This window comes from Ranitomeya imitator, chromosome 2 (genome assembly GCF_032444005.1).
Source record: "Ranitomeya imitator isolate aRanImi1 chromosome 2, aRanImi1.pri, whole genome shotgun sequence".
In the NCBI taxonomy this organism is placed as follows: Eukaryota; Metazoa; Chordata; class Amphibia; order Anura; family Dendrobatidae; genus Ranitomeya; species Ranitomeya imitator.
Genome location: NC_091283.1, coordinates 310,958,581 through 310,981,514, shown reverse-complemented (window position 1 = coordinate 310,981,514; position 22,934 = coordinate 310,958,581). Strand labels below are relative to the sequence as shown.

Sequence of the window (22,934 nt, the reverse complement as noted above, 5' to 3'; positions counted from 1 at the left end):
CAGCCTGGCTAACAAGAGAAACTAAACTTATATGATATTTCATACAATATCGTGACACCTCCCCCTTTTGGTGTGCGCTACGGAGGCATGGTGCTCCTCCATGCGCACTTCAGCAGATACACCCTGGTGGGCCAACCCATCAACATTGCCATGCTCTGGCTTCATGGTGCCTCCGCCTACCCGGTGTCCCAGGTAGTGGACCTCCCTCATGCCCATCTGGCACTTTCCCAGCTTGATAGTCAGTCCAGCTCGGTGAATTCGCCTGAGCACCTCCTCGAGATGCTGCAGGTGTTCCTTCCAGGAGGGACTGAAGATGGCAATGTCATCCACTGCGTAGTTCTCCAGTCCCTGAAGCAGGAGGTTGACCATCTGCTGGAAAGTGACAGGGGCATTCTTCATGCCGAAGGGCATGACCGTGGACTCGTACAGTCCGAAGGGTGTGATAAAGGTGGACTTCTCCTGCGGTTCGGGGCTCAGGGGAATCTGCCAGTATCCTCGGCTCAAATCCATTATTGTCCGGTATTTTGCACCAGCTAACCTCTAAAGCAGCTCCTCGATGCGTGGCATTGGGTGCGCGTCAGAGGATGTGATGGTGTTGAGCCCCCTGTAGTCCACGCAGAACCGGATGGTCCGGTCTTTCTTTGGCACGAGAACTACAGGTGAGGCCCACGCACTCTTTGACCATGGAATCACCCCCAGCTGTAACATCTCATCGACCTCCTCGCGCATAACCTGCTGCACCTGGTCAGAGATTCGATAGGGTGTTCGCCGTAGTGGGGCGTGATTCCGGGGGTCCACCTCGTGGACTGCTAACTAAGTCTTCCCAGGTCGGTTGGAGAACACGACTCGGAAGGGTTCCAGTGTGGTTTGCAACTGCAACCGCTGTGGTTCAGTTAACGAGGCGCTTACCTCCACGTCCTCGATGGACCCACTGGCCTTGCCTTGGGCCAGCATGTCCAGGAGGGTGCCTTCCTCCCCGTCTTCGGACAAGCTGCAGACTGGTAGGACGAAAGGTTCACGTTCGTGATGAGCCTTCATCATGTTGACGTGAAAGGCCTTTCGCCTACCTCGAGCGTGGTCAAGCGTGACCACGTAGGTGACCGGGTTGAGCTGTTGGTGGACAACGTACGGGCCCTCCCAGGCTGCCTGAAGCTTATCCTTTGGTACGGGGACCAGCACCCACACCTTTTGACCCACGTGGTAGGTCCGCTCCCGGGCATTCTGGTCGTACCAGTGCTTCTGGTCAGCCTAAGCCTGCGTCATGTTGTCATGCACCAACTGCGTCAAGGTCTGCATCTTGTCACGGAAGCGCATGACATAGTCCACTATGGACACTTCAGAAGGGTTTCGGCTCCTCTTCCCAGGATTCTCTTACCAACCCAAGGGGTCCCCGGACTCGCCTGCCGTACAAGAGCTCGAAGGGGGAGAACCCCGTCGAGGCCTGCGGAACCTCTCGGTAAGCGAATAGCAGGTGTGGGAGGTACCGCTCCCAGTCGCGCCCATGGGTCTCAACCAGCATGCGTAGCATCTGTTTGAGGGTACTATTGAAGCATTCACACAAGCCATTGGTCTGTGGGTGATACGCACTCGATACCAGGTGCTTCATCTGCATTCTCTTACAGAGAGCCTCCATTAGGCGAGACATAAATTGGGTCCCTTGATCAGTAAGCATTTCCCTGGGAAATCCTACATGTGAAAAGATGGCCAACAGGGCATCCGTCACCTTATCTGCCCTAGTTGACGACAGAGCTACTGCCTCTGGATACCGGGTAGCGTAGTCTACCACAGTAAGGATGTATTGCTTTCCAGAGCTGCTGGAGACAGCCCACAATGTCCACCGCGATTCTCTGGAAAGGCTCCTCTATCACTGGTAAAGGGATCAGGGGAGCCTTAAGAGCAGGCCCCGCCTTCCCCACTCTTTGACAAGTGATACAGGAGCGGCTTTAGTTTGACACATCTGTTCCCATCTTAGGCCAATAGAAGTTTTGAGACAGCCAGGCCTTAGTTTTGCTGATCCCCAAGTGTCCAGCTAGTGGGATCTCATGGGCAATCCGTAACAACTCACCCCGGAATTGCTGCGGGACGACCAGCTGTCTTTCCCTCAACCACTCGTGCGATTCTCCGGGTACTGTCTCCCGGTATAACCTTCCTCGTTCCCAGAACACCCTCTCCTTATCAGTCTCGGAGGTGGGCGTCTCGGCGAGTTGTCTCAAACTCTATAGGCCCGCATCCCATAGTTTGTAAGCTTGCGAGCAGGGCCCTCACTCCTCCTGGTATGTTTTGAACTGTATTTCTGTTATGCTGTAATGTCTATTGTCTGTACAAGTCCCCTCTATAATTTGTAAAGCGCTGCGGAATATGTTGGCGCTATATAAATAAAAAATTATTATTATCTGTGCGCAGAGCGGCCTGAAACTCTTGACTAGGGGAAGCCAGAAGCGATGTCAGGGTCCCTTCCCCACGGGAACCCTCTTGGACCTGCTCTGGATCCACCTCTGGTTCAGTCACACTGATGACTGAGGAGGGTCCGGAAGGCCGACCGTTATCTGCGTTCCGGGCACTCTGACTGCGGGTGACAGCAGCTACGTAGGCTGTCTCCCCGGGGGTTTCTACAGACCCATCAGCCGGCGCTGCTATGGGCTCTACCTCCCCATCCACCCCCAACACTCCAGGGGCAGTGCTACTTATGGGCCAGTTACCTTCCTCGGTGGCACTGGTCACTTTCATGGCATCACCTTCCTCATGGTTCCCATGCATCTCCCCATTTCCTGTAGCACCGACACTTGCCCCTGTTAGGGGTTCCTCAGCCGTCTCACTCCGCAGAGCGACGTGGCTGGGCACTCCTGTACCTATGGACACATTAACCTTCACAGAAAAATCATTATCAGGTTCAGTTGGCACAGGTACAACATTTTCACCATCAATCCTAGGGAAAAAATGGTTATTAGATGCATCATTACAAGATAAAGCATGGTCAGGTAACACATGCGATTTCCCATCATCATCATCATCATCACCAGGGTTAACGTTACCCTTATTAGCAGATTGGGGAGGGGTGTCAGGGATGTAGTATGCAACCATCCTCTCCAAATCAGTCCCCAACAAAACATCAGTGGACAAATTATCAGACAGCCCCACTTCCTTCACCCCACTCCCGGCACCCCAATCAATATAAACCCGGGCCATTGGTAAGGGACAGCTGATGCCCCCAATCCCAGTGACAGGGTTTTCCCCGGAATGATTTCTTCAGGGGCTGCCAGTTCGGGTCGGATAAGGGTTCGTTCAGCCCCGGTGTCCTTGAGGCCTGTAGCAACATGGCCTCCCATAGTGACGTGCTGTACGTTGTCACACACCCTCCCAACCACACCACCCACGAAAAGAACTGCCACATTAGGCCCTGGCTGGGAGGTTCTTCTGCTTGTCTGGACAGTGGGTACTGATATGACCAGGCCGCTTGCAGTAGTAACACTGGCGAAGTTCGGTAGTAGGTCTGGTGTTGTTGGCCACGGGGGCAGGACCTCTGGTGTGTTGGCTGGCAGGGGCACTGGCGTTGGATGCAGGCTTACCCCCTCTCCAGCTGGTGATGACTGGCTTCCGCGCTTCCGATCTACGATTGGCCTCATAGGCATCAGCAATCTGCGCTGCTTTCGTCACGTCTTTGGGTTCTCTGTCCATCACGAACTGTTGCACCTCAGCTGGGCAAAGATGTAAGAACTGGTCTTTGATCATCAGGTCTCGCAGCTGTGCAAAGGTGGTCACTGACAGTCCTTGGGTCCACTGGTCAAAGTGGGTCCCCAGTCCATGCACCACATCACTGTAACTGTCGTGTGGGCCACGTTAGAGGGTCCGGAACTTTCTACGGTACACCTCGGGTGTAAGCTGGTACTTGGCTATCAGGGCCTGCTTGATGGCCTCATAGTCTCCATCTTGTTCTTGAGGGAGGGCAGCAAACGCCTCCAGAGCTTTGCCTCTCAGCCCTGGTGTCAGGTATCGGGCCCATTCATCTGTAGGCAGCCGGTACTGTCTGCAGGCTTTCTCAAAGGCCCGCAGAAACGTGTCCAAGTCCCCGTCCTTCTCCATAACAGGAAAGTGATCGGGCCGGGGATAAGGTATCTGAGCGCTGCTGGGCTCACGGCTCTGGGCGGTGAAGGGCATCCCCCCCTGCCGGAGCATCTCCCGTTCATGTTCTCGCTGGGCATGGCGCTCTGCTCTCTCAGCCTCCCGCTCGGCTCGGGCCTCTCGGCTCGCTGCTGGTATTGCTGGATCAGCTGCAGACATCTCTCTAAGTCATCTGCGGAGCATTGTTGCAGAGCCAGCTGCAAGAGGAGGTCTGCTCCCCCCTGGTTGCCAGTAGGGCCCGTATTCAGTGGTTGGACCTCTGCTGCAGCACCATGATTACCTGATGGCGTTAGAAGCTCATGTTTAGAGTGGTGGATAGATCCACCGAGGGAGATTAAGAATATACATTTTCCTGTTCCTATCTTAATTGGTTTGCCTAATATCTTACAAAAACAGAACAAAGGACTTTCATGGATTCTGGGAGCTTCTCTACCAGTGTAAGCTGGTACAACTGTCTATGCAGCTATACCGGTCGTAAATTCCGTTCTTCAATAAAACTCCCCCCCATGTACATTGGCAAGGCAGCTCTTGCCTGAAAGGGAAGGGGGGAGGGGAGGGGTTAGCCCACAGCCTGGCTAACAGGAGAAACTAAACTTATATGATATTTCATACAATATCGTGACAAATATGTTGCTTATTCTTATGGGACAATCGAGTCAGCTTAATTTGCTATAGTTTCTATTATTGGTGTTTATAATAAGATTGGATATACAAGACAACTCATGGGTCAGAATACTAATTGATTTCGGCTTTAAAATGTTTTTCTTCGCACGTGTTATGTATTGGTAGGTGATATTAGCAAGCTGGGTATAAATATATAGATTGTCAATTTATCTCTACATATGGTATCTTGATTTTGCTCCTTCAGAGCTCGTTCCATGTTGCTCCTAAACCACCGCATCATAACAGACCCCGTTACACTGTGCATACAGGGTGGGAGGATGGGGGGCTGTGCATACAGGGTGGGAGGATGGGGAAGCCGTGCATACAGGGTGGGAGGATAGAAGCGCCGTGCATACAGGGTGGGAGGATGGGGGAGCCGTGCATATAGGGTGGGAGGATGGAGGAGCCGTGCATACAGGGTGGAAGGATGGGGGAGGCGAGCCATGCATACAGGATGGGAGTATGGGGGAGCCAAACCATGCATACAAGATGGGAGTATGGGGGAGCCGAGCCATGCATACAGGATGGGGGAGCCGAGCCATGCATATAAGATGGAAGGATGGGGGAGCCTAGCCATGCATACAAGATGGGGGAGCGGAGCCATGCATACAGGATAGGATGGGGGACATGTATGAGGAAACAGTACTGGGGAATGGGGGCATGTATGAGGAAACAGTATGGGGGAATGGGGGGCATATGTGAGGAAACAATATGGGGGGATGGGTGCAGATAGTATGGGGAGCGAACGAGGGAATGTGTGTGGACACAGTATGAGTAGCCATGTGAAAAATGGATGTGGACAGAGTACGGGGAGTGAGGGCGATGGGATATGTGCAGACAAAGCATGGGGAGTCAGGTGAGCAGGCAGTATAGAAAGTGAGGGGGTAAATATAAGAGACAGGATGGTGAACAGGGGGGATGTGATAGGAGACCGTATGAGGAGGGGGGGGAATAGTGTGAGGAGACAGTAAAAAGTGAGTGGGTACAGAATAGAAACTGAGTAGTGGGGGCAGAGCATGGAGGACAGTGTAAGGGCACAGCCAGGAGCGGACAGTATACTAAGGGGGGGGAGGGAGGGGGTGATGAGAGAGTACAGTATAAATACTGAGCCCTATAGTGGGGACATAGTATGAGGGAACAATGTGAAGAGGGGGCCGATATGGAAAGGAGAGGTCAGTGTGAAGAGCATGTACCATAAGAGGGACAGTGTGGGGTAATATTTTGTACAGACAATATAGTGAGGGGAAATTTTTTATTCAGGAGCATTATAATGACACTTGTATCTTTAAGGGCATCATGTGGAGATTTTCTGCAAAAGAGCGGAGAAGATGGAGGTCTGCAGAGACGGCTGTGGATGAGAAAACTCATCATGGGATCTGGACAAGATGAAAAAAAGAATGACTCCAGAGACGACGCCATCTATGAGGTACCTGGATGTAAATGTTATTTGTGATACTAACTCTCATGTTTTTATTTATGTTAGGAGCATTAAAGGGGATGTCCAGGTTTGTTATGAGTCTGCAGTCATTCTTTGTGAATGCAGACTTCTGAGTTCTCACAGTGCGCATTGCACGGTCAGGATTTTCTTGTGCCGTTGATTTACATACATGCAGTCATGCGCTAACTAGACATGTGTGGCCTCACTCAATGAAAATGAACTGAGCGAGGCCGGGCATGTCTAGTCGGAATGTGGTCAGAAGTATACAAATCGCATGCTTGTGCTGACATTACTGTCCACCGGCAAGGGAGAATCCTAAAAGTGTGCAGTGCATGAGTTGTGAGAATTCAGAAGCCTGCGATGTCAGGATTCAGCTCTGCAGGTTCCAGTAGTCATCACATGGACACTTCACTCATATACGATTTTCATACTTGTGGTCCTGTGACAACGAGCTTCTCTTCTGCTTCTGTTTTGCACTGAACATTGAGAGCATTAGGGAGAGGAACTCGAGGGCACATGACTAAGTGTACAAATCACATATGTCCTATGGGGGGGAGGGCACCAAAATGAATTCTTGCCCCTGGTGCCAGAAACCCTAGATACACCTCTGCTGGTATGCTACTGTGCGCGGTGATTACCGGGTCCGGTGGAGGGATGTCTGTGCACAGTGCAGCACAGGCAGTGAAGCAGGGACTGAGGGTGTGCACAGAGAGAATGGAGGCCCGGATAAAACGTAAAGACTGGGCCAAGAAATATCTTAAGACTGACTTTTCAAAGGTTTTATGGACTGATGAAATGAGAGTGACTCTTGGTGGGCCAGATGGATGGGCTAGAGGCTGGATCAGTAAAGGGCAGAGAGCTCCACTCTGACTCAGACGCCAGCAAGGTGGAGGTGGGGTACTGGTATGGGCTGGTATCATCAAAGATGAACTTGTGGGACCTTTTCCGGTTTAGGATGGAGTGAAGCTCAACTCCCAGACCTACTGCCAGTTTCTGGAAGACAACTTCTTCAAGCAGTGGTACAGGAAGAAATCGGTATCGTTGAAGAAAAACATGATTTTCATGCAGGACAATGCTCCATCACATGCCTCCATCTACTCCACAGCGTGGCTGGCCAGTAAAGGTCTCAAAGAAGAAAAAATAATGACATAGCCCCCTTGTTCACCTGATCTGAACCCCATAGAGAACCTGTGGTCCCTCATAAAATGTGAGATCTACAGGGAGGGAAAATAGTACACCTCTCGGAACAGTGTCTGGGAAGCTGTGGTGACTGCTGCATGCAATGTTGATCGTAAACAGATCAAGTAACTGACAATCTATGGATGGAAGGCTGTTGAGTGTCATCATAAAGAAAGGTGGCTATATTGGTCACTAATTTTGGGGGGTTTTGTTTTTGCATGTCAGAAATGTTTATTTCTAAATTTTGTGCAGTTATATTGGTTTACCTGGTGAAAATCAACAAGTGAAATGGGAATATATTTGGTTTTTATTAAGTTGCCTAATAATTATGCACAGTAATAGTTACCTGCACAAACAGATATCCCCCAAAGATAGCCAAATCTAAAAAAAAACCACTCCAACTTTCAAAAATATTAAGCTTTGATATTGATGAGTCTTATGGGTTGATTGAGAACATAGTTGTTGATCAATAATAAAAATAATCCTCTAAAATACAACTTGCCTAATAATTCTGCACACAGTGTAGTCTGTGAGGGCCGCCCTCCCTGGACAAGGTTAAACAGATATTTCGAAATTTTACCTCCTGGCATGAAGTTGATCACACAACCATATGCCGCCATATAGTAGACATCCGGTAACCGGTAATAATTCCCTCATGTCTGGGGTCTATTTGTCTCCAAGCAGAGAAATCACATGTTACAGTCCACACATAACACTGTGTAGAAAAGGCGGCGCGGGGTAATTGTGCCAGTAGTGAGGGGCGAATAATGGCGGAAATGTCACTGACTGAGAAGTTTCCATGTAGGGTCTACACTCAGGAGATCATTCACTGACACTGAGGCCCCTGATCATGTGACCCCTGACTCCTCCCTCCTGCGACCTCATCACAGGTCCTGTGTGCACAGAGCAGCCATATGGGGAGGGTTGCGTCTAGTTCGGAGTTGATTTTTTGTGGTCCTCAAAAAATCAACTCCATTCTAGTTGATTCACTAGTGAGCCATTTAGATCGGAGTTTATTTTTTGAGGCCTCATTTTATCAACTCCACTCTAGTCGGCTCACTACTAAAGTGACTAGATCGGAGTGCATATTTTGTGGTCCTCATTCCATCCACTCCACTCTAGACGGTTCCCTTGTGAGGTGACTAGATTGGAGTTGAATTTTTGAGGCCTCACTGCAGTCACATGTTTTTGATTACCTCATTTTAGCCACTCCACTGTAGCTGATTCACTAGTGAGGTGACTGGATCGGAGTGAATTTTTTTGATGATCCCTCTGCAGCTTCTCCATTCTAGACAGTTCAGTTTCTACAGTGACATTCCTCAAAAAATCAACTCCAATGTTCAGAATGGAGCGGATTCCAGGATCCTCATCGACTGCAATGTAGTGGAATTGGAATGTATACACACACGCACTATATATATATATATATATATATATATATATATATATACACACTGTTATGATCCGGTGACCTTGGAGCAGCATGAAAACTTACACTGGAGTAGGTGGTCACTATACTGACCGCAAATCCTGATCTTAACACAGCAACTAGAAGTAGCCGTGGAGTGTACCTAACCAATCCTAGACACCTCGTCACAGCCGGAGGACTAAATACGCCTAAAGATGGAAATGGGAATACTACCTTGCCTCAGAGCAGAACCCCAATGGATAGACAGCCCCCCACAAATATTGGCGGTGAGTCGGAGAGGAAAAAACATACACAGGCAGAAAAACAGGATTTAGCACAAGAGGCCACTCTAGCTAAAATAGGACAGGATAGGACAGAGTTCTGTGCGGTCAGTATTAAAACCCTTCAAAAATATCCACAGCAGAATATACAAAAACTTCCTCCACCTAACTAAAGACGTAGGAGCGTATATCTGCAACTCCAGCGAATCCTACATTCAGAGCAGGAATACAATCAAAAACAAGCACACAGCCTGTGTGCCACAGAAAAAGAAACAAACACTTATCTTTGCTGAAATGGCAGCCAAGTAGGAGAAGCCAGACAGAGATCCATCATATCCCAAAAAACATTGACAACTGGCAAGGACTAATGAGTCCTGCAAGCCTAAATACCCCAGTCAGAACTGCAATTAGCAGATACACCTGTCCAAGACTGCAGCCCAGGAACAACTGCATTATCATCTACTACCACCAGGGGGAGCTCAAAAGCAGAATTCACAACAATACACATACACACACACATACACACACACACAGTACAGACCAAATGCTTAGACACACCTTTTCATTTAAAGATTTTTTTTGTATTTTCATGACTGAAAATTGTACATTCACACTGAAGGCATCAAAACTATGAATTAACACATGTGGAATTATATACTTAACAAAAAAGTGTGAAATAACTGAAATTGTCTTATATTCTAGGTTCTTCATAGTAGCCACCTTTTGCTTTGATGACTGCTTTGCACACTCTTGGCATTCTCTTGATGAGCTTCAAGAGGTAGTCACCGGAAATGGTCTTCCAACAATCTTGAAGGAGTTCCCAGAGATGCTTAGCACTTGTTGGCCCTTTTGCCTTAACTCTGCGGTCCAGCTCACCCCAAACCATCTCGATTGGGTTCAGGTCTGGTGACTGTGGAGGCCAGGTCATCTGGCGTAGCACCCCATCACTCTCCTTCTTTTTCAAATAGCCCTTACACAGCCTGGAGGTGTGTTTAGGGTCATTGTCCTGTTGAAAAATAAATGATGGTCCAACTAAACGCAAACCGGTTGGAATAGCATGCTGCTACAAGATGCTGTGGTAGCTATGCTGGTTCAGTATGCCTTCAATTTTGAATAAATCCCCAACAGTGTCACCAGCAAAGCACCTCCACACCATCCCACCTCCTCCTCCATGCTTAATGGTGGGAACCAGGCATGTAGAGTCCATCCCTTCACCTTTTCTGCATCGCACAAAGACATGGTGGTTGGGACCAAATATCTCAAATTTGGACTCATCAGACCAAAGCAGATTTTCCCTGGTCTAATGTCCACTCCTTGTGTTCTTTAGCCCAAACAAGTGTCTTCTGCTTGTTGCCTGTCCTTAGCAGTGGTTTCCTAGCAGCTATTTTACCATGAAGGCTTGCTGCTCAAAGTCTTCTCTTAACAGTTGTTGTAGAGATGTGTCTGCTGCTAGAACTCTATGTGGCATTGACCTGGTCTCTAATCTGAGCGGTTAACCTGCGATTTCTGAGGCTGGGGACTCAGATAATCTTATCCTCAGAAGCAGAGGTGACTCTTGGTCTTCCTTTCCTGGGGCGGTCCTCATGTGAGCCAGTTTCTTTGTAGCGCTTGATGGTTTTTGCAACTGCACTTGGGGACACTTTCAAAGTTTTCTTCACTTCTTAAAGGGACACTGTCACCTGAATTTGGAGGGAACAATCTTCAGCCATGGAGGTGGGATTTTTGGGTGTTTGATTCACCCTTTCCTTATCCGCTGGCTGCATGCTGGCTGCAATATTGGATTGAAGTTCATTCTCTGTCCTCCATAGTACACGCCTGCGCAAGGTGCAATCTTGCCTTGCACAGGCGTGTACTATGGAGGACAGGGAATGAACTTCAATCCAATATTGCAGCCAGCATGCAGCCAGCGGGTAAGGAAAGGGTGAATCAAACACCCAAAAACCCCGCCTCCATGGCTGAAGATTGTTCCCTCCAAATTCAGGTGACAGTGTCCCTTTAAAGTAATGATGGCCACTCGTTTTTCTTTACTTAGAATTTGTATTATGGCAAGAAAAAAGCAGCTAACAGTCTATTCAGTAGGACTATCAGCTGTGTATCCACCAGACTTCTGCACAACACAACTGATGGTCCCAACCCCATTTATAAGGCAAGAAATCCTACTTATAAAACCTGACAGGGCACACCTGTGAAGCGAAATCCATTTCTGGTGACTACCTCTTGAAGCTCATCAAGAGAATGCCAAGAGTGTGCAAAGCAGTCATCAAAGCAAAAGGTGGTTACTTTGAAGAACCTAGAATATAAGACATAATTTCAGTTGTTTCACACTTTTTTGTTAAGTATATAATTCCACATGTGTTAATTAATAGTTTTGATGCCTTCAGTGTGAATGTACAATTTTCATAGTAATGAAAATACAGAAAAATCTTTAACTCAAAAAGTGTGTCCAAACTTTTGGTCTGTACTGTATATATATCAAAACGTGAGCCTACTGAGAATACAATCAGAGTCACAAAGAGTGTCCTATGAGCAAATATATGGCAAAAAGCACATATGCACAATAATGGATGGTTATGTAAATAATATAAGCACTCTTATCTGTCAACAGCCAAACATAAGGCAAAAAAGACCACTCAGGATAAATATCATATATCTCGGACTTTTTAGGGAGCTCCCAATATATTAGTCCACATATACAACCTGGTAGTTGATCCCAGAATCGTACACCGTAGTCCCGTCTTGTCAAAGCAGCTGCATAGACCAGGTAGCCCCTAGTGCATATGTGAGAACCATCATGTAGCAAGCTCAAGGAGAAGAAGAGATAAAACACCTGAGAGGAGTAAGAATGGTGTAATAACCACAGGTAACCCAGAGGCAAGAGTGGGAGGTGGGGGAAGGCCCCACGCGTATCGATGCCGCAGCAGCTTCGTTAGGAGAAGTGTGCTTGAGGTAAGTATGAACAGTTTAAATATGTTCAGCAATCAAGTAAAAGACATACCGCTGTGTCTGGGCCAGGCCGAGAGGTGTCGGGAGAAATGCCTGACCGCATAGGAATGCCTGGATCGTAAGGCGGAAGTATATGTGGTCTCCATGGAGAAAGCCACTCGTGCGCACCCGCGACTCACAACCCTTAGACCCCAGTCCAGAGCCTCTCGCCTAGCCAAATTAGTTCTCATGCTTCGCACTGACGAAGGCCAACAGCCCGAAACATCGTGTCTGCGAATTGATATACTGATTTGGTTTTATCCTAAGTCATATTGCACGACTAGTTAAAGCAGGGGTCCCCAACTCCAGTCCTCAAGGCCCACCAACATGTCATGTTTTCAGGATTTCCTTAGTCTTGCCCAGGTAATAATTGCATCAACTGTGCAATGCAAAGGAAATCCTGAAAACATGACCTGTTGGTGGGCCTTGAGGACTGGAGTTGGGGACCCCTGAGTTAAAGGGTTGATTGTGGCTTGTAGGATCGCTACTTCCAACAGGTGGCGCTATAGAGTTTAAGTCCTCTTTTTCTCTGAAGAGGCAATTTGCATATTAAATTTCCCAGAGGAGCATTGCACGGTGAAGAAGCCTACTTACCTTGACACGCCAGAGCTGGTATGTCACTCTCCACAAGGAGAAAACTTACCCCTTTTTTCCTGTGTGGGATTATTGATGTTTATAAGGGTTGACAACTAGATGGACAAGCCCTTCTCATTCCTCATGTTTGGTCCTGTTAAAATAAAAACACTTATACAAACTTCTCATGGTGGCACCGTTTCAGTGGTGTTGGCGCTTGTGTTCTTGGGGCTCTTTTGAGGTTTTTACGTCATGTGAGCCCTGTGCCCAATCAGCGCAGACGTCACTGTCCCCACCTTCCGACAAATCAAGCATCATGAGGCAGTTAGAGAGCAGCCGCGGCCCTGGCTTCCTGTTTATGTTCAATACGTCTGAAGAAAGGAACAGTGAAGCTGCCGCTGATCGGGTGCAGGGCTCGTGTGATGTAACAACCTCACATAAGCCCCGGGACAGTGAGTCTCGACACCGCTGAAGTAGAGCAGGCACGCCAGCGGAGTATGAGTGTTTTTATTTTAATGAGGCCAAACATGAGGAATGAGTTCACTGAGAAAAAAAAAAAGATATATATACCGCATTTTTTGGACTATAAGATGCACCTAGGTTTTAGAGGAGGAAATTAGGAAAAATAATTGAAGCAAAAAATGTGGTCAATTCTGTACTTAATATCCCCTGTCCTGGTATATATGGCCCCCTAATCCGAACCCTGATACACATGGCCCCTTCATCCCTATCCTGGTATGCATGGCCCCCTCATCCCTACCCTGGTACGCATGGCCCCCTCCTCCCTAACTGGTACGCATGGCCCCCTCATCCCTACCCTGGTATGCATGGCCCCCTCATCCCTACCCTGGTACGTATGGCCCCCTCATCCCTACCATGGTACGCATACCCTACTTAAGAGAAATGAATATTCATTGGATTCATTCATCAGGAGACTATTTAATATTTAACTACCGTATATACTCAAGTATAAGCCGAGATTTTCAGCCCAAATTTTTGGGCTGAAAGTGCCCCTCTCGGCTTATACTCGAGTCACGGTGGGTGGCAGGGTCGGCAGGTGAGGGCGCTGAGGCATACTTACCTAGTCCTGGCGCTCCTGACGCTCCCCCTGCCTGTCACACTGTCTCCGGGTGCCGCAGCTCTTCCTGTCAGCGGTCACGTGGGATCGCTCATTAAACTTATGAATATGGACTCCACTCCCATAGGGGTGGAGCCACATATTCATTCCTCTGAGCGGTGCCAGTGACCGCTGACAGGAAGAGCTGCGGCACCTGGAGACAGTGTGACAGGCAGGGGCAGCGTCAGGAGCGGCAGGACTAGGTAAGTATTTTATATTCACCTGTCCCTGTTCCACACGCCGGGCGTCGCTCCATCTTCCCGGCGCCGCTCTGTCTTCCCGGCGTCTCTGCGCTCTGTCTGTGCAGGTCAGAGGGCGCGATGACGCATATAGTGTGCGTGCCGCCCTCTGCCTGATCAGTTAGTGCGGAGAGATGCCGGGACGAGACGCCGGAACGAGACGCCGGGAGCTGCAATCAAGAGAGGTGAGTATGGCTTTTTTTTTTTTTTATTATTGCAGCAGCAGCAGCAATGACAGAGCTTTATAAGGAGCATATATGGGGCAATAATGAACGGTGCAGAGCACTATATGGCAGAGCTATGGGGCAAGAATGAACGGTGCAGAGCACTATATGGCACAACTATGGGACAATAATGAACGGTGCAGAGCACTATATGGCAGAGCTATGGGGCAAGAATGAACGGTGCAGAGCACTATATGGAGCACCTATGGGGCAAAAATGAACGGTGCAGAGCACTATATGGAGCATCTATGGGGCAATAATGAACGGTGCAGAGCACTATATGGCACAGCTATGGTGCAATAATGAACGGTGCAGAGCACTATATGGCACAGATATGGGGCAAGAATGAACGGAGCAGAGCACTATATGGCACAGCAATGGGGCAAGAATGAACGGTGCAGAGCACTATATGGAGCATCTATGGGGCAAAAATGAACGGTGCAGAGCACTATATGGCACAGCTATGGGGCAAGAATGAACGGTGCAGAGCACTATATGGCACAGATATGGGGCAAAAATGAACGGTGCAGAGCACTATATGGCACAGCTATGAGACAATAATGAACGGTGCCGAGCACTATATGGCACAGCTATGGGGCAATAATGAACTGTGCAGAGCACTATATGGCACAGCTATGGGGCAATAATGAACGGTGCAGAGCACTATATGGCACACCTTTCTATGGTACATCTATGGGGCAATAATGAACGGTGCAGAGCACTATATGGCACACCTTTCTATGGTACATCTATGGGGCAATAATGAACGGTGCAGAGCACTATATGGCACAGCTATGGGGCCATAATGAACGGTATGGAGCATCTATTTTTATTTTTGAAATTCACCGGTAGCTGCTGCATTTTCCACCCTAGGCTTATACTCGAGTCAATAAGTTTTCCCAGTTTTTTGTGGCAAAATTAGGGGGGTCGGCTTATACTCGAGTATATACGGTATATTCAAGAGAGACTAGACAAAGAAAACCCGAAAATCATGTATCATGTTATCCGAAACAGTCAGAAAACTAGCCACATATAGGCAGATCCCAGACCTCAAACTATATACTTTGTAGGTTTATAAGCCACTCCATTGTCAGGAGTAGATAGTATGTGAAAATACAGTATATACCGCTCAGGGAACACTTAGCTTTCAGAGATAATCTCCATATTCATACTAATTAATGGCACAGGTCTTCCAGACATTATGATTACACACATCCCTAGTCTTTATAACGATATTGTACTCATTCCTTGACAGACCGCAGCATGGCCATTGGTTAGAAGCTGCTATTGATCTTTGGAGCAGGTAAGTTTTCCCTGAGTGGTACATATTGGGGAATATGAAAATGGAGTTTAGTCTAGGACAATTTGTCTGCACTACTAATTAACAGCTGTTACAATACCAAACTAGGCCAGTCCCTATAGGAGGAAAAATACTGTATTTTCACATACTATCTATTCCTGACACTGGAGTGGCTTATAAACTTACAAAGTATATAGTTTGAGGTCTGGAATCTGCCAATATTTGGCTAGTTTTCTGACCGTTTTGGACAACATGATACATGATTTTAGCTTTTTTTTTTGTCTAGTCTCGCTTAAATATAGGTCAATATTAAATAGTTTCCTGATGAGTCGCCTTTGGTGAGGACGATGAAACCCATAGAAATAAGAGGTTTGGAGAGTGAGTGTGTATACGTCATCTCACCCTATACACTGAACTGTGGGGTACACGTTTTTTCTATTAGTCACCTACTGACCAACCTTCAGGGGGTAAATTATGCGTATAGTTTTACATTTGGAATTAATAAAGTTTAGTTTTATCCTTTTGTTAGCAAACATTAGGAATGAGAAGAGACAACCCATTTCAGAAGATTCAATTTTGGTTAAAACTATTCCAACATTACAAACATAAAAAAAAGCTTCTTCCCTATGTGACATCTCTGATATTTATTAACAGTTTATTTCCAAGTAAAATATCTCCCGCATTAATACAATGAAAAAGGCTTAACCTCTGTGTGATTGCTCTGATGTCTAACAAGATCAGCTCTCCATTTAAAACATTTCTCACATTCTGAACAGGAAAACGGCTTCTCCCCTGTGTGAGTTCTATGGTGATTAACCAAATTTTTTTTCTGGCTAAAACATTTCCCACATTCTGAACATGAAAAAGGCTTCTCCCCTGTGTGAGTTCTATGGTGATTAACCAAATCTGTTTTCTGGGTAAAACATTTCCCACATTCTGAACATGAAAAAGGCTTCTCCCCTGTGTGAGTTCTATGGTGATTAACCAAATCTGTTTTCTGGGTAAAACATTTCCCACATTCTGAACATGAAAAAGGCTTCTCCCCTGTGTGAGTTCTATAGTGATTAACCAAATCTGTTTTCTGGGTAAAACATTTCCCACATTCTGAACATGAAAAAGGCTTCTCCCCTGTGTGGGTTCTTTGGTGTTTAACAAGATTCTCTTTGAGGGGAAAACATTTCCCACATTCTGAACAGGAAAAAGGCTTCTCCCCTGTGTGAGTTATGTGGTGATTAACCAAATTTTTTTTCTGGATAAAACATTTCCCACATTCTGAACATGAAAAAGGCTTCTCCCCTGTGTGAGTTCTCTGGTGAGCAATCAAATGTGATTTCTTGTTAAAACATTTCCCACATTCTGAACAGGAAAATGACTTATTTGCTTTAGGAGCAGTTTGCTTTTTAATGCTTATGTCGTGACTTTGATTTTCCTTAGTAGTCCGTAATGAATCAGAAGATGGGACCTGTTTCATAGGATCAGATGATAGATCTTTGCTGTGAATGGATGATGATATATCTGGAATAATGGCATTCACTTCAGTTGTATCTTGTACAATCTCAAACTCATCAGATTTAAAAAGTGAAGATGTCAGCTTTCCCTCTGATCTCCTGGTACAGTCATCTGCTAAGATAAAAAAAAACAATTATTATTTTTTAATAAAATATCCTTGAGTTTTATATTTTTGAACATTTTCCATAAAATGGCAAGCTATGTAAAAAAAACTTTAATTATACTATGTAACAATAATTTTTTGTTCCTGGGTAGAAAGTGTGTTTTCCTAACCCGTTATGCCTAAGGTTTGGTTCCCATTGCGTTAATGGGAAAGCGCTAACGGACAGCGTTGCACGGCGAAATTAACGCCGTGCAACGCGTCCATTAGCGCGCCCATTCACGGCAATGGGAACGCGCAGCACTAGCGCTTGCCATGTTCGGCACGCGCTAGCGACGCGCCGGTGTTTCTTGGCGCGCCGCGGACGCTGCTTGCAGCGTCTGAGGTGCGCCCGCGGTCCGTTCCCCGCTCTCGCAGATCGGGGATCTGCGAGAGCGGGGACGTTACCGCGACCCCGGGACGCGGCCCCATTAAAAACATTGCGTTAGCGCAACCCGCTAGCGCTAGCGCTAAACGGGTTGCACTAACGCAATATGAACCTAGCCTAAGACAAATAGAAAATAGTTGTTGTTCCACCAAAACTTTGCTTCTGTGATCAGGACAATGAAATTTTGAAATTTGTCTGTTTTCGGCAAAAATCTTGATTCTTATTCAATACTGAGTAGCCTTCTAGAATATTCTTGAACTGCTAGAATTGTGCAGAGGTTTCTACAATTTTCCAGAATTATCTAGAAGTTTCTAGAAACTTTTAGAATTTTCTATAACATTCTCGGACTTTTCAACTGTAGTCATACAAGTATAAGTACAGGTGACTCGAACCAACATTTCAGTATATGCTATTGCTGAGTAAGAGAATAATGAATCATAGTTAAAGAGGAATTATTTTTTTTAGATGGAATTAAGAGGTTGTTTGCGCCCAGCAGATGCATTTTGCTATGTGTGTGGACAATTTATAAAGACAAGAGCGAGAAAGTGTTCCATGAAAGTATGTCGTAAGATGTGTGAGGCTTACAAGGCATATTTCGGCATGCCCGTCGGGGATCAAGACAAGCCCTGGGCACCTCATTTCACATGCGAATATTGCAAGAAAACTCTTGAAGGTAAGGTGAACAATTGCTACTCATTTAGATGGCAGTGGTTTATTTTGTAGAATTTCAATGATTTAGACAGTTTATGGAGTTGCAATTGACAACATTTTCACATGTCAATGCACTATAGTAAAATATGTATTAAGTAATGTGTAAAACGTCATGCTTTTAAATGTATATAATTAATTATATCTGCTATGTTACAGGTTGGTACAGGGGAGAAAAGAGCCATGAAGTTTGCTATCCCGCTAATTTGACGGCAACTGACCGACCACTCAAGCAACTGCTACTTCTGCATGGCGGATCCTGCCAAAAGTCGCACAGGCAAAACTGCGCCTCAAATCGTTTATCCAGACATTCCTTCTTCCATTGCCCCAGTACCACATTGCCCTGAGATGCCTGTTCCAACTCCTCCAAAGAGGGATCAGCCATCTTCAAGAAAAAGCAGCAAGTTGGACAGCGAGGAAGATATTGGAGATCAAGATTACGTTTTCACAGATGCTGTTGAGGAGAGAAGAGAGAAGGCCATACTTTCCTAACCAGAAAGACATCAACGATTTAATCAGAGACCTTCATCTTACCAAGTCCAATGCTGAACTTCTGACATCCAGGCTCAAGCAGTGGAACTTATTGGATGAAAGCGTGCAAGCCACAGATCAGTGAAAGCTTCACCAAACATTTTCCAACTTTTTCTGTTGAGAAGATGGGTTGTGCTTCTGCAACAATGTGGCCGGTCTTTTGAGGCTATAGGTATCACCTGTAACCCGAGTGAATGGCGCCTATTCATACAGTTCATCCCGGAGCCTCAAAGCCGTGCTGCCTCACAACGTAAACATCTACCCGTCTCTCCCTATGGCTCACTCTGTGTATCTCAAAGAGGACTACACCAGTGTCAAGATGTTGCCGAGTGCCTTGAAGTAGGAGGACTATGGATAGGAGGTCATCGGAGACTTTAAAATGGTGTCATTCCTGATGGGCCTTCAAGGCGGTTTCACAAAATTTCCACTTTGCCTCTTTGACAGCCGTGACACTAAGGTACACTATCACTGAAAGGACTGGCCACAGTGGACCGAGTTCTCTGTGGGGAAAAGCAACGTCAAGTGGGAGCCGCGGATAGAACCTCTGAAGGTGCTGATGCCACCACTACACATCAAGTTAGGCCTCATCAAGCAATTTTGTCACGGCTCTTGACAAGGAGTCAGCAGCTTTCAAGTACCTCCAAGGTCTCTTTCCAAAGCTGTCCGAGGCAAAGGACAAGGCTGGTATCTTCGTCGGACCCCAAATCAAGAAGATCATAGAATGTGACGAGTTCGCCAAGCTGCTGAACATAACAGAGAAAACAGCTTGGAACAGTTTCGTTGCAGTGGTTCATGGCTTCCTGGTTAATTACAAGGCTGAAAACTATATGCAGTTGGTTCAGACACTCAAAAATAATTGAGCCATAATGGGATGCAGAATATCTCTTAAAGTCCATATCCTTGACACTCATCTTGATAACTTCAAGGAGAACATGACAACTCAGAGAAGCAAGGCGAGCGCTTTCATCAAAATATATTGGACTTTGAACGTCGTTACCAAGGACATTATAACGAAAACTTGATGGGGAAACTTGATGGGGGACTAAATTTGGGGGCTTCTTTGACAAAGCGATTTGCAGTGCACTCGCAAATCTAGAATACCTACTCATTTCTGAAGCTTTTTAAGAGATTTCTGACTGTCTTTGTCTATTTACCATTCAAGTGTTGTTTTTTATCTGACCACATGAACGAAAAATAGAATTAGTTCTTACTGGTAATTCGGTTTCTAGGAACCTTCCACGACAGCAGCATCGGAGGATGTCTCTCCGCCCTAATGGGGGACAGGAAATACAAAAGAGGTTAAATACCCCTCCCTTTCCTACAATATCCAGTGTTTTTTTCTGGACACACTAGCAAGTATAGTTACCACTCAAGTGCAGGAATCCTCCAATAAGAATGTTAGATAGGAAGGGAAATTAGTGCTGTTGTGGAAGGTTCCTAGAAACCAAATTACCGGTAAGAACTAATTCTATTTTCTCTAGTCACCTTCCACGACAGCAGCATCGGCGTAATACCAACAACTAATTTCTCTAGGGAGGCATAACAGCCTGTAGAACACGTCTGCCAAAAGTTAAATCCCTATCAAAATTTAGTCTGTAATATTGGGACAGACGACCAAGTGGCAGCTCTGCATATCTGCTCAGATGAAGCGTCCCCTCTTTCTGCCCATGATGTCGACACTGCCCGAGTAGAATGAGCCTTCAGAGATACAGGAGGGGAGAGACTTTGTGAAGAATATGCCAAACAGCTTGTTTGATCCAATTGGCAATTGTATATTTTGCCACTTTTGGTCAATCCTCCAATCTTCGGTTTGTTGGAGGTAACAAAGAACTATCCTGCGAACATCAAGGGAATGGAATGTTTCTTCCTTCGTGTTGGAAGGATTTGGGCAGAATGAGGGTAAAACAATATCCTGATTCCTATGGAAATCCAAGACCACTTTAGGCATAAAGGAGAGGTCCAATCGAAGGATAATACTATCTGTAGTGCTAGTTAAATAGGGTTTTTGTACTGAAAGGGCCTGCAACTCCCCTATGCGTCTAGCAGTATTAATTGCTACAAAAAACACATTTTTTAAGGTCAGGTTTTTTAGACTCAGGTATAACAAAGGCTCAATTGGATCCCGAGTTAGGCTGTTAAAAACTATATTCAAATCCTAAGGATATATATTATAAATCCTAGTTGCGGATGTCAAAGCATTTAACCCATCGGTGGTCAGCTAAGTCCTGACCAAAAAAGGAACTAAGAGCGGACACCTGCAACTTTAGTGTACTGGATGAAAGCCCAGTGGCGTATCTAGTGGGGGGCAGCCAGGGCATGTGCCCCGGGCGCAGCCGGCAGGGGGGCACAGTCGGGCCGCCTAATTCGGCGGTCCGCAATGTCTCCCCCGCTTACCACCAAAAGAGACAGTGAAGTCACAACACGATCAATAGTATAAAACAAATAAATGATTTTATTAAGATATCAAATAGGACAATTCCATAAATAGCGTAAATAGAGTATAAATATATCTCACTATAAATAACCACATATATAATACGCAACAGAGGTGAAAAACAACCCTGTTGCTCATGGACAGAAAATGGATAGCAACAGACAAAATAGAGGATGTGACTCATATGTCCTGACACTGCTAATTTACAGGGATATTGACCAACCTAAATGTATAAAGATGTAATATCATATAGCGAGTATCCCATATGATGTAAATCTACAAGGCCGCTGCACACCACCTATCGTAAATATGCATGATAATTTAATCCACCATAAATTATGCCCAAAATGAGGCACCAGTAAGCTCAATCTCATAAGACATGCTTAGTATAAATAGATGTATCGATTACCTGCGGCCATCGCAGTATAAGGATAATGATCACAAGGCTGCACCTCGACGCGCGTTTCGCTGTCACCGCAGCTTCGTCAGGAGATAGTGTGGCATCACTCAATGAAAATGAACTGAGCGAGGCCGGGCACGTCTAGTCGGAATGTTGCCAGAAGTATACAAATCACATGCTTGTGCTGACATGACTGTTCACCGGCAAGGGAGAATCCTAAAAGTGTGCATTAGTTGTGCAAATTGCCTCTTCTGAGAAAAAGAGGACTTAAACTCTATAGCGCCACCTGTTGGAAGTAGTGATCCTACAAGTCACAATCAACTCTTTAACGAGTCATGCAATATGACTTAGGATAAAAACCAAAGTGAGAAACAGCTGATAACGCCACGCCGCCATTAATGGCTATGAGAGGTAAGAGAAAACAGTATGTATCAAAAGCTAAGAAAAAACTAGTACCTGTATCCAGACTACATCAGTAGAAAACTAAAGGGGAATCAGCCAATCCTGTTACAAAAGACATGAGGAATCCCTCTGGTGAAAACCGATGTGCATAAGATAATAAATGAGCAGCCTGGAGACCAAATACCTTAGTACATGTGTGTCCTCGGGGAGACCGGTGTGTACGCTGACCTGCGGTGGTGGATAATGCCGAAAAGTAGGTATAAGTGCGGTAAAGACCGTTACATCATATCCGGTCACCGCAGTGTACTGTGATAAGTATAGAAAACGAAAGTGAAAGAAGGCACATGCGCAGAGCAAACAAGTGTGGTCACAAAGCAAATAAGGGTAGAGAGAATCTTGAATGCTGCGACAATCTCATATGAAATGGCCGAACACTATGGCCAAATATGCATATAGAGGAAAGCTGTATACAATAATGACCGCTAATAGTAAAATCTTAAAGGTGAATCTCGATGTTAGATATAAATGGAACACTATAAAAATAATAAAGGGGGCTCTGATCGCATGTATATAGTAACCCTACCTTAGTTTAAAGATGCAGGGATAGAAGGAAAAAACACCCGTGCCGGAATATGATAGAAGACACAGACTAAGGAAAAAAGAAAGAAAAAAAGGGAAATAATATAGATACAGAAATACATCAATATATATCATGTGTTTTACATTATGATGAATTATACATAATCACGTCAATATATTAGTTTGAGAACGTGTCCTCTAACAAGAAAACAATAGCAGAAAAGATCTTTACTTAGGTCGCAATTTGAACGTATTAAACAGATTGTCACTAGACCAGATGTGAAGGAACAACGGATTCAGGAGATGCAAATGAAATTTAGG

General features: G+C 45.9%; 1 protein-coding gene across 2 annotated transcripts in view; it reads right to left on the bottom strand.

The window, feature by feature from the left end:
• Nucleotides 1-16,152: 16,152 nt before the first annotated feature.
• The window catches only part of LOC138663408 (oocyte zinc finger protein XlCOF8.4-like), a 99,460-nt gene continuing 92,678 nt past the window's right edge, over nucleotides 16,153-22,934 (bottom strand). Inside the window, exon 7 of one of the 2 annotated variants that reach the window (XM_069749598.1) lies at nucleotides 16,153-17,146. In XM_069749598.1, the coding sequence (XP_069605699.1) occupies nucleotides 16,206-17,146 (941 nt within the window). In that variant the 3' untranslated portion in view covers nucleotides 16,153-16,205. The remainder of the gene's footprint in view (nucleotides 17,147-22,934) is intronic. The other variant, XM_069749599.1, reaches the window with a different exon arrangement.